Source organism: Micropterus salmoides, unplaced genomic scaffold (assembly GCF_014851395.1).
Source record: "Micropterus salmoides isolate LMB-PRFRI ecotype aquatic unplaced genomic scaffold, ASM1485139v1 Ms_hic_scaffold_14, whole genome shotgun sequence".
NCBI classification, from domain to species: Eukaryota; Metazoa; Chordata; class Actinopteri; order Centrarchiformes; family Centrarchidae; genus Micropterus; species Micropterus salmoides.
Genome location: NW_024040485.1, coordinates 15377390 through 15393756, shown reverse-complemented (window position 1 = coordinate 15393756; position 16367 = coordinate 15377390). Strand labels below are relative to the sequence as shown.

The following is a 16367-nucleotide window of genomic DNA, read 5'->3' as shown; positions in this document are numbered from 1 at the left end:
GTATTGCAGCTGATGTTGAAGCTACTGCAGCCTGTAGCAAACATATCAGTTATTTTTGCGCATTTGGAGAGCAAAGGCGGGGTTGTTTGTGAGCTTGGAGGACCCAAATGCAGGACACAGTGCAGAGCAGGATCAGTTCATGAGGTTTATTTAAACAGAAAGCGTCCTCACAAAAAGGCAGTGGCAGAATCAAGCAAGAAATCCAACAGGAATCCAAAGTGTGAAATCCACATGAAACAAGCAGGGGGAATGGGCAGGCCAAGGACATCACACGACACGAGAGCAAACAAGCTACAATAACCCGACAAGAACAAAGAGAACAATCAAACCTATATAGAGACACAGAGGAGGGCAGGGCGATTGAACACAGGGGAGGCACATAGACAGCCAGGAAGTAAAACTCAGAGAGATGCACAAGGGGACAATAACAAAATAAGACAGAGAGCACAGAAACACATGAACAACAGACCAACATCAAGACCAGGAACAAGAACACAGAGGCAGGTAGTGATGGTGAACAGACAGGTTACAGCACACAAGAATCAGACTACAGTAAGAACCCAAAACACAGACTGAAACACTAAAAGCACAAAACAAAACAAGCCGACTAAATAACTATAACACAGCCAGGCTCCAAACCAAAACAAGGGAACAGATAAAAACAATGATCAAACACAGTACACACAAGGCCAACATTTAACAAGTAAAGAACGACTAGACTGAAAAGAAGAGTTATAATACAACTAATACAGACGGTGCCTAACATAGCAATGGGACAAAAACAGACTCAGACCAGGATGACAGTTTATTGTCCCCCCTCCAGACACACCATCTCCCTTATCTTCCTGTTATCAGAAGTAACAGGCAATCAAGCAGGGAGAGAGGGGGGAACTGCCTATTGTTGCAAAAGTCCCTACCCTCCAAAGGGTCAAAGTCTGTACGGAACCAGCGATGAACTACTGGCAGACTTAAAGTTGACGTGATTTCACTTCAACAGAGTTTAAATTGTGTTATAATTTTTTCAAGAAGATGGCTCCACTGCTGAAATGCAGCCTTTATATTCTGCTGACGTTTGTCCTAACGGTGAGTAAACGATTCCTTATGTGCTTCATACTGTTAGATGGTCATTTTTTTGTGTGTAGGAAAGCTGGTCTTTAACAGGTAGGGCTCTTCTGTAGTCAAAGTTAAACCATTATTTATGCAGTTAAAAGATACGAAAGAGAAAAAGTAAATACGCAGTTTTACGCTTCATGGACATTCTCATATTGTGCCGGATGGCCACGCAGCAGCTCCTCCATTAATTCTTTGCTTTTCATAATTTTATACACACTAAATGTATATGTATGTGTCAGGTGCAACAAAAATAACCTATGCATATATTTTGTAATTATTACACATTAATAATGATCACGTTGTTCCTTCCTCTTTGTTTACCTGCAGCTTGTCCATGTGAGGGCAAAAGGAAATGGGCCACTGTTGCAGAGACAGAAGAGAGAATGGACCGCAGCTCCCCTGCATCTATTCGAGAACCAGGATTACACCGGCTTGGCCAGTATTGCTAAAGTGTGTATTTTTTTTGTTCTATTTCTGTCTAAAGAATTCTTTAAAAACTGACTATGCTAATTCTTCATTTATTATTGTCAAGTAGATTGATTGTAATTTCCACCGTTTGTTTTTTCAAAGCCTATCTTTGAGTATGTGTGAGAACTGCTTTCCAGACCCCAACAAACGTCAATATTCATAATAAGTCATGAATAAGTTCAGACACAACAACGAATACATCTTTTTTCTGATGTTTAGACACACACACCTGTATTTGATGTTTGAAAGCTTACCTTTTTTGTTATCTCATCTAGTGTTGTTGGTACTGAGCCATGCTGTAATTGTTGGACATAATTTGAAAACAAGGATTACAAAGTGTGTAATTTGTTGTTCTATTTCTGTCTAAAGAATTCTATAACAACTGACTAAGCTCTTAATTATAAACGATGAATTAGCAATTTAACGTAGGCACAGCTACCTTTTATCCCTTAGAATAATTAAATCATTGTCAAGTAGATTGATTGTTTTCCACCTCACTGTTTTTATCCTCATGCAACCTTGGTTTTTTCAAAGCCTATCTTTGAGTATGTGTGAGAACTGCTTCCCAGACCCTACCGAATTTTAATATTCATAATGACTCATGAATAAGTTCTGACACGACAATGAATACATCTTTGTTCTGATGTTTACACACACACACACACACACACACACACACACACACACACACACAAAGACACACCTGTGTTTGATGTTCGAAAGCTTATCTAGTTTCATATCTCAGCTAGGTGTTGTTGGTTCTGAGCCATGCTGTAATTGATGTAATTAACTGAGCTCAGTTTCTGTCAGACAATATTGCAGATCTGTGTGTGGTTGTTCTCATCAGTGCAAAAGCTGGATCCCACACCTCAGCTTAATATAAATATGTCACATGCTTGCATTCACTTGATCTGATAGACATTCATTTGAAATTACGCCTCATAGTATACAGGGAGAAAAAAATAAGTATATTATTTTATCATTAAACGTACAGAAAATAAGCTGTCTTTACACATTTATATGTAATTGGAAGGTCTTCGATTTCTCGATCATAAGAATTCATTTTGTGTTTGTGTATTTGTTTTTCAGATTCACTCTGATAAGTCGAACTTTACAAAGATCACATATTTTATAACGGGCCCTGGTGCACCCCCTGAAGGCATATTTGATATCGACCATGACACCGGCTTTGTGAAAATCTATTCCAGACTGGACCGAGAGAAGATCCCCGTCTATAATGTACAAGCACTTACACATTCTGTTTATAATATCAGCATGTACAGCCATTTATTCAAGTTGTACAGTGAGGAAATGGTAAAGTAGTAATGGTATCTGTTTTTGTAGTTAAAAGGTGTGGCAAAATTCTGCAATGGAAGCCGTGCTGAAAAGGATATTGACCTCACAATTGTTGTTTTGGATGAGAATGACTGTACACCAGTCATTCAAGTACAGCAAGTCGGATATGTTAATGAATCAAGTGCAGCAGGTATTTTAAGACATTTACAGATTATTTGTGTCATGTCAAGTTTTTTAGCTGTATTTAATGAACTAATGTATTATTTCATTCTCTTGTGATTTCTAGATACTTTTGTGATGAAAGTGATCGCTACTGATGATGATGAAGAGGGCTCACTATTCTCTCAGATCGCCTACAGTGTGGAGCAGAGTACCACAGCTGGGATGTTCTACATCAAATCTCAGACTGGAGAGGTCATGGTTCGACGAAACACTCTAGATAGGGAGGTGAGACCCTTTATTGACCTGAAATTCCTCTATTTTTGCCTGGCACAACTAATTCTATTTATTGGAAAAGCTTTCAACTCTTGTGAATAGGTTACATCAAACCCCATATATTACTGCTATTTTGTATGGATAAGTCAGAACACAATAATCACACCATTTTCCACTATTAACATAATTCCCTGTTACTTATTGAATCACATATTCATTGAGAAAGTAAGTTGTAATTTTCAACCAAATATTAATACAGAGTCATACTCTGTTTTACTGGAAACTAAAAACTAGAATGTAGTAATCAGTGCATTGTATCTCTAAATAATTTGTTTTAGAAACAAGATACATATAAGTTGACTATAAGAGCCTCAGATTTGAATGGAAAGGCGAGAGGAAACACAGGAACTGGAGAAATTCTGATCAAAGTACTGGACATAAATGACAATATTCCAACCTTGGAAAAAGAGTCGGTAGGTGTGACACAATTTCCACAATCAGCACTTCTATTGTTCTTTAATTTGGTTCTTTAATAATGTTCAACAGTTGTCCTAAAGTAACTGTTGGTGCTTGTATTGTTTGCAGTATGAAGGTAGTGTGGAGGAGAACACCATCAATAGGGAAGTGATGAGGATCAAAGCCGTTGACATGGATCTGATTCACACTGACAACTGGCTGGCTGTCTTCAAAATAATTTCAGGGAACGAGGCAGGATATTTCAGTATCACTACTGATTCTAAGACCAATGAGGGGATTATCTGGATTCATAAGGTAAAAGAGTGTATTTTTATTTGGATGCACTGAAACTCTAAACAGTGAAATGTCTGAGTGTGAGTCAACAAACATTTTTAAGGCTAACGTGAACTCCATATCCTGCAGTCCTTGGACTATGAGGAACTAAAGGTGGTCAACTTGGAAGTGACTGTTTCCAACAAAGCAGAGTACAATTTTGGCAGTGGGTCCATGACAGGGGCCACAATCACAAAATCCTACCCCATTAAAATCAATGTGGTCAATCAGAAGGAAGGCCCCCGTTTCCAACCAAGTGTCAAAGTGGTGACTGTCTCTGAGGACCACACTTCCACCTCCCTCCACAAAGTCATCGCCACCTATTCTGCTATTGACAGTGACACGCTACAGACAGCCACCAACGTAAGGTACAGCCACAAAGTGAAACATGTTACTAAATAGCAGTATTGAGATATATCTCTGGATTTATGTGTTTACATTCATAGATTATTTTGGTCCTCACATACTTGGATTTTCATCTTTACAGATATGCCAAAATCCGCGATGATGACCACTGGTTGATTATTGATGAAAAGACAGCAGATATCAGGCTGAGTAAACTGCCTGACAGAGAGTCCAAGTTCTTGATCAATGGAACATATTATGCAAATATTATATGCATCACCAATGGTGAGCTGTTTAAATATGAGAGTTATCATTATTCTCCAGTGGTTTAATATGGTGCACTACAGGTTAATATTGAGTGTCTTTCTGCTGGCTTTCAGAGATGCCCTCAAAAACTGCCACGGGGACCATAGCCATTCAGGTGGAGGACTTTAATGATCACTGTCCTAAACTAACCGCTACATCTCAGACCATGTGCCTCGGTGATAATGTCATTTACGCCACAGCCAAAGACGAAGATGAGTTCCCCAATGCAGCACCATTTGAGTTCACTGTGATTCAGGGGAGCAGCAACGGGAAATGGAAAGTGGAGCATCTTAATAGTAAGATGAAGAATTTCGGCTAGGCAGATTTCCATCAAACATCATTAAATGGGCAGCATGCTCTTCAAGGTTTGCATCAAAGCAAACAAACTCAGTAGTCATCTCTAGTTTTCAACTCCAAAACGTCCTAGGTTTGACTTCCAAAATATTAGATTTGTCAAGACTTGCAAGCAAATTGTGATCATTTCAATGCTGCTGTATAAAGAAAAGAAACATTTCTAGAATATAGCCGCAAGTGGCAATGATCGGGATCCAAGCCAGTCGCGAAAAACACAACATATGAAATTTTCAGAAGAGAAGAACAGATGCAGACGACTTTAGAGATTAAAGTAATGAAAGAATTTGGACTTTGAGATGATTGGGGAAACGCATACTGGATTTTTCAAGCATCGCCTTGATATCAGAGAGCGTCATTATATGTACCTGACTACTGGTTGAAATGTTCAACCCACCTGCGACATTTTGTGTTTCCAAGATTTAAAAAAACTCTTTTTAGCAGAGAAAGATAAGAAGAAACTGCTAGGGATCCAAATAAATTAGAGAACTGCTATGATCAGAACACCCCCATTGTCAGAAAGTCTGACTTGGTCAACTGGGGATTTGAATCCTGGACCTGCAGATCTCCAGAGCAGCATTTACTGACTGAGCTACTGGTGAGAGGCTGTTTTCCCACACCTTCTCACAAGTTGAGGTGGTGATGTCACATGTGCCAGAGCCAGATAGTTTTGTCAGTTTAAACTTAAAACGCTTACAACAGTGAAGATGTAGGTGAAATAACTCTGGAAAAAAATCCCACATCATTCTGCTGGTTTTGGGAGTGTTGTTAATTATTTTGGTGGCATTTGATCCAAAAGTGAGTTAAAAAGAAAATGTTGTTCATACTGTACAAGTTACAGGAAGATACTGAATATCACTGCAGACTCTCCGTTTGACCGATCTGAAAACCCTTTGAAACGCTTGATATACTCTGTCGAGTTTGTTAGATTTTTTGAAATTAGGAATGAGAAATGTCTAGAAATTTACATTTCTTGTTATAAGCCACGCCCACTTTGTGCAATCATAACCAATTTTTTTACATCTACTGAGTAGAGACCTGAGATTGTACAAACCAAATTTCGTACAATTACGAGGTATAAACTTTTTGCAAGTGTAGCGCCACCTAGTAGAAGAATATCCCAGGACTGCTCAGTGAAGCTTGGGCCGAGCATCTGAACAGACGCGCTGAGTTTGGTTACAATAGCTTAAGCCAATTTTGATTTACGGGCATTTATGTAAAATAGTACATAAAGACACAAAAGTAAAAATTTGTGGGGGACAAAGAGATACTAAACTAAGCCGTTTTCGTGATAATTGCAAAAACGCAAAGTTGATTGTTATAGCGCCACCATGAGGTCTATGAGGGCCATTTTCTTGCCTGAGTAGTGGGTGGAATTTGCAACCTATGTGCCAATTTTGAGTTTTCGTCCAGCAGTTTTTGCTGCCCAAACACTTTCAGCGGAGAAGAAGAAGAAGAATCAAAACAAAACCAATCCAACTAATTACAAGGCACAAACTTCTCTAAAAGAGCACATTTTAAAATGTTGGTCTCTTCTTTCTTCAGAAACCACAGCCATTCTGCGGGACCAAGGCAACTTGTGGCCAGGGAATTACAAAGTAGCAGTGGAGGTCAAAGACCAGCAGGGAAAGTCATGTGCTGATGTTCAGATGATGGACGTAGTTGTGTGTACTTGTGATGAAAACATTAAAACCTGTGTGCCGCGCAGCACAAGGACTACAGGTTTTGGAGCTTCAGGTATCTTGCTTCTGCTCCAGGGACTGCTGCTTCTGCTGTGTGAGTAGAGTATTAATGATGTCTTTTCTCTTTCTGGTTGATAACGTTGATCAAGAATGATTAACCTTCCCCAACAAAGCTGCCTAACTTGACATGTTGTAGCGCGCTTGGAGAGATAGTAAGACTAATAAGAATGGGTGGGTCACAGGCAGGTTTTGAAAGAGGCCGATAGAATGAAAGTAAGTTTCTGATTGATGATTAGGCTTTTTAGACCTGACAGTATACTAGAGTTCTGTTGACATAGTGGCAAATGTGTGTTTTTCAGCAGTGTCCCTTTTGCTGCTGTACCGCCTGTTTGGAGGTGCAGCAGCTGTTGGAGATTTCCAGGCCATTCCATTTGATACGATACAACAGCTGATCTCATATCACACTGAGGGACAGGGAAAAGACAAGGTACTTTGATATGTGTAGTCCTGATATGAATGGATTGTAAAAAGTTACTAGTAGTTATTTTTAGTTTAAAAAATGTGATGATTTGCCAAAAATGCTGCATCTCTGACAGGATCTCACATATGTTCTCACAGGATGTTCCTCTTCTACATTTCCCAGTGGAAGTTGATGGTGTGGGAAAGGGGTACTTAGGAGGACTGGCTGAAATAGGAGGAGGAGCAGCAGTTGGTGGAGCAGCCTTAGGTGCCATCAACACATCAAGCTTGACAGCTGGGACATCTATGTCTGATGAGTTCCTGTGGCATTATTATTCAAGTGTGAGTACATAAATGTCATTGGTTATAAAAAAAAAGCTTAGAATTTTGGAGTTTGTTTTAATGCCTCAGCGACGAGTCAGTAATTTGCAATTAGCACTAGTTTGCACTGCGAGAATGTCAAAAAACCCCAGCATATATCTTATAAGATATAACCAAGCGGCAAACTTCCGGTCTCCTGCCTGAAGCCAATACGGAAGCATCTGAAACTGCAATTCATCGACTGGCCACTTGAGGCTGGCTGCAGAGGGTTAAAATGCCCAACTTTACAGCTGAATAAAATATGTTTACTGCCTGGTTCGAAAAATTGTTTTATTGCATATCGCTAATTTTGCCCTTCGTGACAACTTTGAGGGGGGTGAATTTTTCACTCACCTGTTTAAATTATATTAAGCCTTAAAGTTCTGCATTATTAGGGGCGTGGCTGCTTTGATTGACAGGCGCCATTAGCCGCTGCCACTGCTAGCACTCGGTCCACCGTCTGTTAGCCTCACTCAGCTACACGGAGCTCTGAAGCTCAGCCTGTCGGAGCCTTTTGGACATTTCTACATGAAGATACCAGATGAATTGGATTGGAGAGAGAACCTCCAGTAAATCAGTGTTCTACTCGGTGAGTGAAATTCCTGTATTTTATTTATGTGTTAACATTTAACAAGTATCGCTCTCGGCATATAGCTTGTTAGCTTAACATTAGCTCGTTACGCTAAATAGCCAGATACAAGCAGCCCCAAGCTGCTAAGTTAGTGTAAGTTAGTAAGTTAGTGTGTTCTAACCGCAGCTTTTAATGAGTCAAAGACAAGTCAGCAAGAAGAGAGAAGCCAAAATGTAACGTTATTAGATTAACCTTAGTGTTAGACATTAGGGTGATAATGCTTTGAAGAAAAGGTATCTGTGTGAAGTTCTAAGTAAAGGCTCAGCTCTCAGTTAGCTGACATAATGTTAACGGTAACTTTTACTAAAGGGCGATGTGAGATTTAGCTATGTCCTTTAACGGAATCACTGTTCAGTTAGATACTAGTCAGACACTATTATAAGTGGCTTTAGTGGATTAGAATTTGTACAGTTCAATAATAGAATATAAAATAAGATCCTTATAATAAACATTCAATAAGGACTGACTTGAGTAGTTATTATTGCACAGTGTCCAGCAGAAAACCGTATATTGCACATATTAGGAAATCGTGTATTTCACATTGCCACTCCTAATTACTGTCACATGCCAGAGAGGTTATCATGCTGAGGCGATCTCAAAGTTCAGTAGCTTTATGGCTCTTTGGAAGAAGTTTCTTAACTGTCTACCATTGTTGTCTTTACAGGTGCCAGAGGAGCTGATTGCAGAACCCTGCAGATGTGATTTGCTGTGTCCAGCTCTACAGGAGATAACAGCTCCAACTTCCAGCTCTTCAGCTCCTGCTTTTCTTTTTACTCACAACACCTGAACACTACTGATGTGAAATTATGACACTGGGTTCAGTCATACAAAACTACTTTTACATTTGTAACCTTTTAATATTGATGTTTTCATGAATGTAATACAAGAGTTTAATTTATTAAACTATTGCTTTTGTATTAGGAATACTTTGCTATGAAGTGTATCAGACTAATTATATATAATAATATCATTCTTCATTCATCATCAGTTTCATATTTTAATTTTAAATAGTGTGATCTTAACAATATATTATAGTTAACAGCTGTTAATGAAAATATTAAGATGTTATTTATAGGCTAACATTTTACATATGTTAGTAGAAAGTAAAACATGAAAGGTTGATATTATATACCGTTTTATTTTGACATTTCGTTAAGAGATAAATGTGACATTGACTAAGAAGTTACTCTGTAGTGAAAAACAAAGAATTATCTGCACACTGAATAGTTTTGAAGCCCTGTAGGAGGTGTCATTTATTGCGACCTGAGAAGGTCTTGTGTGGTTTACATTGTATAGACTCACCTATTTTCTCCATGTGCATCCGGTCAGCTCTGAGACCTCAGAGTTTGCAAGGTTTCAGCACTTACCCACAGGATGTGTTTAAACTAGACAGAGCAGCAAACAGAGCACTCTTGAGAAACTTCAGGCTCTGGTATACAGTATATGGGTACTGGGTGTATGGCTCCTTATTTATCTTATATAAAGTATAAGTATAAGTACTAGTATAAGGTAGAAAGTAAAAATATTCCTGCACACACAGAAATACACTGCATAATTACTTTTCAACGTTTCATGTGAAACATGTTGGGAGTATTTTCACTTTTCAACTTATCCTACAGTGATGTTCTTTATCAAGAGTTCAGCTTTAATGTTTCATGTTTTATCTGTGGCATACGATTAGCTTTTCAGTAAGTAGTAAAGACAGGGAGTGCTAACATATATAGAATTTATGTATTATGATGAATTATGTGAACCATAAACCATATCTTTTTTTAAATGGACCTATTATACAAATATGGACAATATTTAAAACTCAAAGTAAACAGAAAGAGAACGCCTTTCCACATCAGTCCACGCCATGAGCACAATGAGGACTCCCAGGTCTCTGCAGCTCTCTGGCAGCAGGTGGGACATCTGATCCACAGTGTGACTCTAGGAGGAAAATGTGTAATAAATGCTTCAGGTGATGAAAAATAAACAAAGTTTTGTTTAAAAGTAAACAATACAGATGAGTCTTTAATAAATAGAATATTGTGGTGAAGTAAATTTTCTAACGTAATTCTATTCAAAAAGTGAATCTCTGATATATTCTAGATTCATTACACAAAGTGAAGCATTTCAAACCCATTTTTTGTTTTCATCTTGATGATTACAGTTTACAGCTCATGGAAATAAAAACTCCAGTATCTCAAAATGTATAAACATTTTAGAATAAAAATATATTTCTGTATTATAAATTATACAGAAATGTCAACTGGAGAAAAGCTCTCTAATCAGCTAATTAACTCAAAACACCTGCAAAGGTTTCTGAAGACTGTAATCTCTTAGTCTAGTTCTGATGCTCACAATGAACTTTGCCACGGGAATTAAAATTTTTTCAGATGCTCTGCTAAAAGATGCCTCAGTGTTTTAATGTTGACAGCACTATTATGTCACATTAAGTGGGAGAAATGGAACAAGGGAGACGGTCTTTAAATGTTTTTGTGTTGTCCTCTTAAGACAATTTTATATCAGCTGTCAAGTGTCCAGTAGCCAAGTTGTTCTAGTAACGTTACTTACAGTTAAAGCATTCGTGGAGGCATCAGATCCTCAACAAGAATCTTGTGACAATTATAAAAAGTACCTTTCTCTCAAGTGTCCTATTCCAGACAATAATCCCACACAGCCCTGCCGACAGCAGCTTCCATCATGTGACCAACGTTAAGGACTGTACCGCTACCTTATTCCTTTTATTACAAGTAACATACTGACTTAATGTAACTTAATGTATGTAAAAGGGTTAATTGATTAGCTTGAAATTGTTCGTTTGAGCTGTAACGTTAAGTAAACTTAAGGTAATTAATAACTGATTCATAGTTAACTGTTAATGTTGGTCTCAACAAAATCTAACGTTAGTGTTGCAAAATAACGTTACCCCATTTATATAATTAAAAGCATTTAAAACCTTGTGAAGTATAATGTCAATAACAGATATGTGAGTTATTTAAATATTTTCCGCTTACCTTGATTAGCTGACGACCATAAACTGGTAACAAAACGGACACAGGTTCCAACCTCCACCGTACAGCACCGGGGGTTTAGAAGCTTCCTCTGTTAACGCAGAGTAGCATATAGCATTAGCTCCTTAGCATAAGCTAACTCGGTCATGTCGAGCTAGGCGGGAGTGGTTTCATCAACACGTCACCTCAGCTCCACCCACGACCTGCCTCTTTGCCCATTTATGGGTTATCTGGGAGTGATGCATGTTGCCAAGATGGCGACGGCCAGCTCCGCCTAATTCGGGCTTCAAAACTGCTCTTCAGAAAACAACGGGTGACGTCATGGATACTACGTCCATTTTTATATACAGTCTATGGATATAACTGACATATAGAAAATAGCCAGTTTTTATTATACAGTATCTTTAGGACAAATAAAAGCTGTATCATACTATCACAGTTGAACTATTAAGTAGTATTGACTGTAGACTCAATATATTCTGGTTCTATTTGTTTGCAGAAATCCAGACATGCTGCACAGAAGTTCCTGCAGAAAGACGTTTTGCTCATCTATGACTATGAGGGTCAGGAGTCCCGGGCAGGTTCTGTAGGTTGCTGCAGCCTTCTTGAGAATGATGATGACCTTGCATTCCTCGATGACCTTGGGCCTAAATTCAAAACCCTTGCTGAGATTTGTCATGGGTCAACTTTGGTGACCGGGTCTGTGGATGCAGACCAGTGTCTCCTATGAGGCCCTCCACCTCCACCCACACAGATGTCCCTACACACATAGATACAATCAGGGACAGGGACCACATAAACACCAACACCCTCAACACCTCCAATGTAGCATCTGGATCCTCCACCGTCATCCAGGGTTCAGCCACTGTTCCAAAGGTACATGTCCAAGACAAGATTATGATTCCCAGTCAGACGCTGCTTATACAGCAGCCTGTTATGTACTATGCAGCCACGCCCATGTATGTAGTTGAGCCCAAGCCCAAAATGATGTTTGTGGCAGGTGGCACCCAGTAGACAGTGAGTCAAGCTGGCCAAGTTGGGCTTAGTCAGGGGCTGGTTCAGGATGGTGGCCTCCAAGGTACTCAGAGTGTGGTCCTTGTAGATAGGCAAGTGGGAATGGATGGATCGACAGGACAGGTAGCACAAGGCCTTTCGCATTGTTTTAATTATTGTTGAAAACAACAAACAACACAAACTGTCATTTGAAAGCACCACTCTCATGCTGGGCTCTAGTAGCAATAATAATGTTTTCTGTGACCTTTTGAAAAATATATAGGAATATCATGGATTAATTGTCTGGCCCCCGATTGATGTCTATATGACCTGGCTGCCTGTGCCAGGACAGAAAGACATGTATTGGATGTTGTGTGTAAAGAATAGGCCAACATAAAATCACAGTATGAACAATCAGGTTGACAAGATTATAGCTAGTTTGTAAACAATAAGGATCCAGGAGGATGTCACTGTCGGATAGTCAACACAAGAGTTGATTGTGATAAGGTAACATACAGACATGGACAAATAAAAGGAAACAGATAGAAATAAATCAAATGCAGATGCTTGGTACATCTGGGCTAACTGATTTGGTGAGGATGAAAATTATGTAAATAGAAATATAGCCTTTAGTCACCAGATCTCAACCCAGTTTCACACCTGTGGAAGATTTTGGAGCAACATTTAAGACAATGCTCTCTACCACCAACGCCATGAGATAAACTTGTATGTTCAGATCTATATTATGTTTATGTCACCTCGCACTGATGTGAGATTTTTGTAATGTCTGAAAATGTCTGTGTTCCTGTTTATCTGCAATACTTGAAAATAGTGTGGTTAGCATTGAAAAGTGGTTAAAAACATACTGAGAAATGTCTGTGTGCAAGTAACTCATTAATTATCAAACCATACTATTATATACAAATGTCATTGTCATTTATTATGCAGAAAATGCAACATAATGATCATTAGTTATTATTGTAAGAAAAGCAGATAAAGTTTAAGTTTCAGGCGGCAACCAATAGGTAAGGAGGAGGATAATGATGAGGACCTAAACCACTGCTTCCAGCCAATCAGAAGCAGAAGGAAATGGTCGTTAGCATCAGCTGAAATTTTGGTGCTGGAGTAAGGTTAAAATAATTAAAGTTTTACATTTATTACTCTATGGCTAAACATTCTTGACAACAAACTAACATTAGTCCCGTTTGACTTTGTGCCGAACGTGGCTAATGTCGAACGTGTGTTATGTCACACAGGTGTGAAAATTGTGAGAGGATATCCAGGACACATGAAAGGTGATTTGATGCCAATATATTCATAAATGAGCAAGCTATTGAAATTATTCACTTGTAATGTGCATAATTAAGAATTTAATTTATTTATTTTCATGTTTGTTTACAAACGTACAGGTGTGAAATGTTTGAGGGTGGTCACTAGTTATAATAGAGGTGGTTTGAGATTTTTATGTTGAAAAACAAAAACGTTATTGAAGATTGAAATGGACGTGTTTGCAATTTGCAGACGGTCCCTAACTCCCCCTACAGCGACAGGCGCATTTGACAGACATTGCGCTCTGGACCGCATCGTTATCAGTGATTTCGAGGTGATCAGAACTGTGAAACTTCTGCCTGAATTAGCTCTCCAATATATCCCAAAACTGGGAGAAATAGAGATTTTGACACGGAGCGATTGAAGGTAACAGGCACAGCAAACCTTACCTAAGTTGACGGCAGCTACGCTCGTTAGTGTTAAGTAGGTGGTCCAGTAAAACCTTTGCAAGTAAAAAAGTCAATACTTAATCAATACACCTGTTTAGCATAAACATCTAGAACACGATATTTTAATGTGCTCAGTCTCTCATCCACCGCAGCTGTGTTTTGGTTTTACACAAACACAGCGATGATTCGGCTAATAGCTGATTGTTACAAACTAAAGTTAAAGATTTCAGTCTTTAGTTTACCCCGTACATTAAAATATGGCACATTTAAACTCAGCTTATGGCTAAACCAGCTCCTGTCTTATCATCAGCAAGCAGAGAAGGAGAGAGGTAAAAATGAGTTCATCATTCTTTCCAAACTTCACTTCACTTATGTAGATCTCAGGAATATGATTTATTTTTATGAAATTTTAGATTTGTTTCCAGTGAGATATTAGTGACAGAGTGTTTGAGAGTTTTTTTATTTTTTTTAACTTTTCTTAGGTAAGGTAGGATGAGTGGGGAATTGTTTTCTCTCTTGCAACGACTGTACAGGGTTTCCACTCAGAAACTGATGAGGTGGTAGCACCATATTTTAAGATGTTCAATGGACTTAAGTAACATTCTGTGCTGCACTTTCGTGAAACATGGCCAGCTCTTTTCCAGGAAAATCAGGAAATTTACATAAAGTGCACATATTTAGAGCTATGTAATTAGGTTGATTTGATTGTTAATTGTTGTACTTTTCATAATGTGTTTTCTCACACACATCATTTGCTAGCTGTCCAGAGAGATGTAAGGAGAACTGGGCTGAAGTGCCCAGAAGATCTTTTCTCCATTGTAAAAAGCATACTCAGGTAAATTATTAGAATGTCCTGAGCAGATCCTAAGGATCAGTATAGGGGCATATTCAAGCACATTTCCATCAGTATAAAAGAGTAGAAATAACCCTTTTCAAAATCTGATGTTTTCTTTTACTGTACTCAATGTTATTTTTTTATCCACCTCAACCTGCTAGCATTACAGTGCTACTCTACTTTATAACAGCCTACAGTGAAACGATTGTGCTTGGAAATGCAAGTAAAAATTAAGATTGTGTGAATGTGAAAAATTATTTCAGGACACTGGTGCAAGTGACTGACGCCTGGGGTTGGCAAAACATGGATAGTAACTAACTAGTCTTTTTTTTTTCCAGCAAAGGGCAGTAAACCAAACACTCAACTAGTAGCTTCAGTAGATTGATAGTTCTTGATTTCAAAACATGTATGCATGCCGAAATGGCTCTAATGTTTAGTTACTTACACTTTTTGGTAACGCTAAATGTAGCCATTTCTGTTACTGAGGGGTGTGTGTGTGTGTGTGTGTGTGTGTAATTTAATCAAAGTTATAGCACTGAATTTGTTGTAGTGTTTGGAGAATATGGGTGAAAACAGTTTGTATACTTAAAATAGATTAGGGTTCCAAACACCAATATATACATTTAACAACTTGATAACTTGTGTTACGTATATGAAATATGATTTGATGTTATTAAAACACAAAAATATTTTATCATTTGGTTGAAAATGTTGTGTTGAGTCAGGTTCATGTGACAATTATTTTGTGTCAGGTGAAACTTTTAAAGGTTTCCTTTTTTGTTGTTTTTATGTTGCACAAGCGAATTGGGGTTTACAGTGTACTGTATGTGTGTGTGTATGTACAGACACATACACACAACAGGAGTGCATTGACTAAATGCCACCATTCCATGTAGCATGTAGGCCACATCTGGGCCAGAATAAAAATGGAATCAAATCAAAATGGGGCCAGAATTGGGGCCAGTTGTGGTTTATTTGGTTTGTTCTTGGTTGTGGCCCAGATCTGGCAAACAGGAGTGGACCACCCAAGCGCCATCATTCCACGCGGAATCAGAATCAGTTTTATTGCCAGGTATGTGTACACATACAAGGAATTCGACTCAGGATTGTACATTGCTCACGATGTGCTTACTCGTACAAAAATACCATAACACATAATAATAAAATAATACAATAAAATCAGACACAAACTACAGTATAGACAACACTAATATACACAGTATGAACAAAACAATATAGACATATTGACAAATAGTACAGTGATAAGAGTGCTAAGGATGCAAGAGTAAACTATTCTCATCATGTACATGTTGAAGGTGGATATGATATACAGGTACACATGCACAGATGTACACAGTGTGATGGGGCATAGTGCAAAGGATGCTAGAAAAAATAAATAAGACCTATGACCTGAGGTAGGTGTATTGGTATACAGTATATACAATATGACATAGTATGAACAGCACTGAAATAGAGAATGGTGAATAAATAAATAATAAGTGGTAACCAGTAAACAGGTGGCTGATTAGAGACAGAGTTACTGGGTTATTGCGCAGGAATTGTTCCTGACACTGTGAGTCAGACATC

The 16367-nt window shown here is 38.4% G+C and overlaps 1 protein-coding gene across 1 annotated transcript; it reads left to right on the top strand.

Annotated features, from left to right (window-relative positions):
* Window positions 1-1005: 1005 nt before the first annotated feature.
* Window positions 1006-15719, top strand: si:ch73-74h11.1 (desmoglein-2). Its single transcript, XM_038717955.1, has 14 exons — window positions 1006-1083; window positions 1441-1563; window positions 2671-2820; window positions 2926-3067; window positions 3164-3324; window positions 3651-3785; window positions 3898-4083; window positions 4192-4469; window positions 4589-4731; window positions 4827-5048; window positions 6649-6879; window positions 7145-7272; window positions 7404-7586; window positions 11734-15719. Exons 1-14 carry the CDS (start codon window positions 1030-1032, stop codon window positions 11962-11964), a joined length of 2367 nt encoding a protein of 788 aa, XP_038573883.1. The 5' UTR covers window positions 1006-1029; the 3' UTR covers window positions 11965-15719.
* The last annotated feature ends 648 nt before the right edge of the window (window positions 15720-16367 follow it).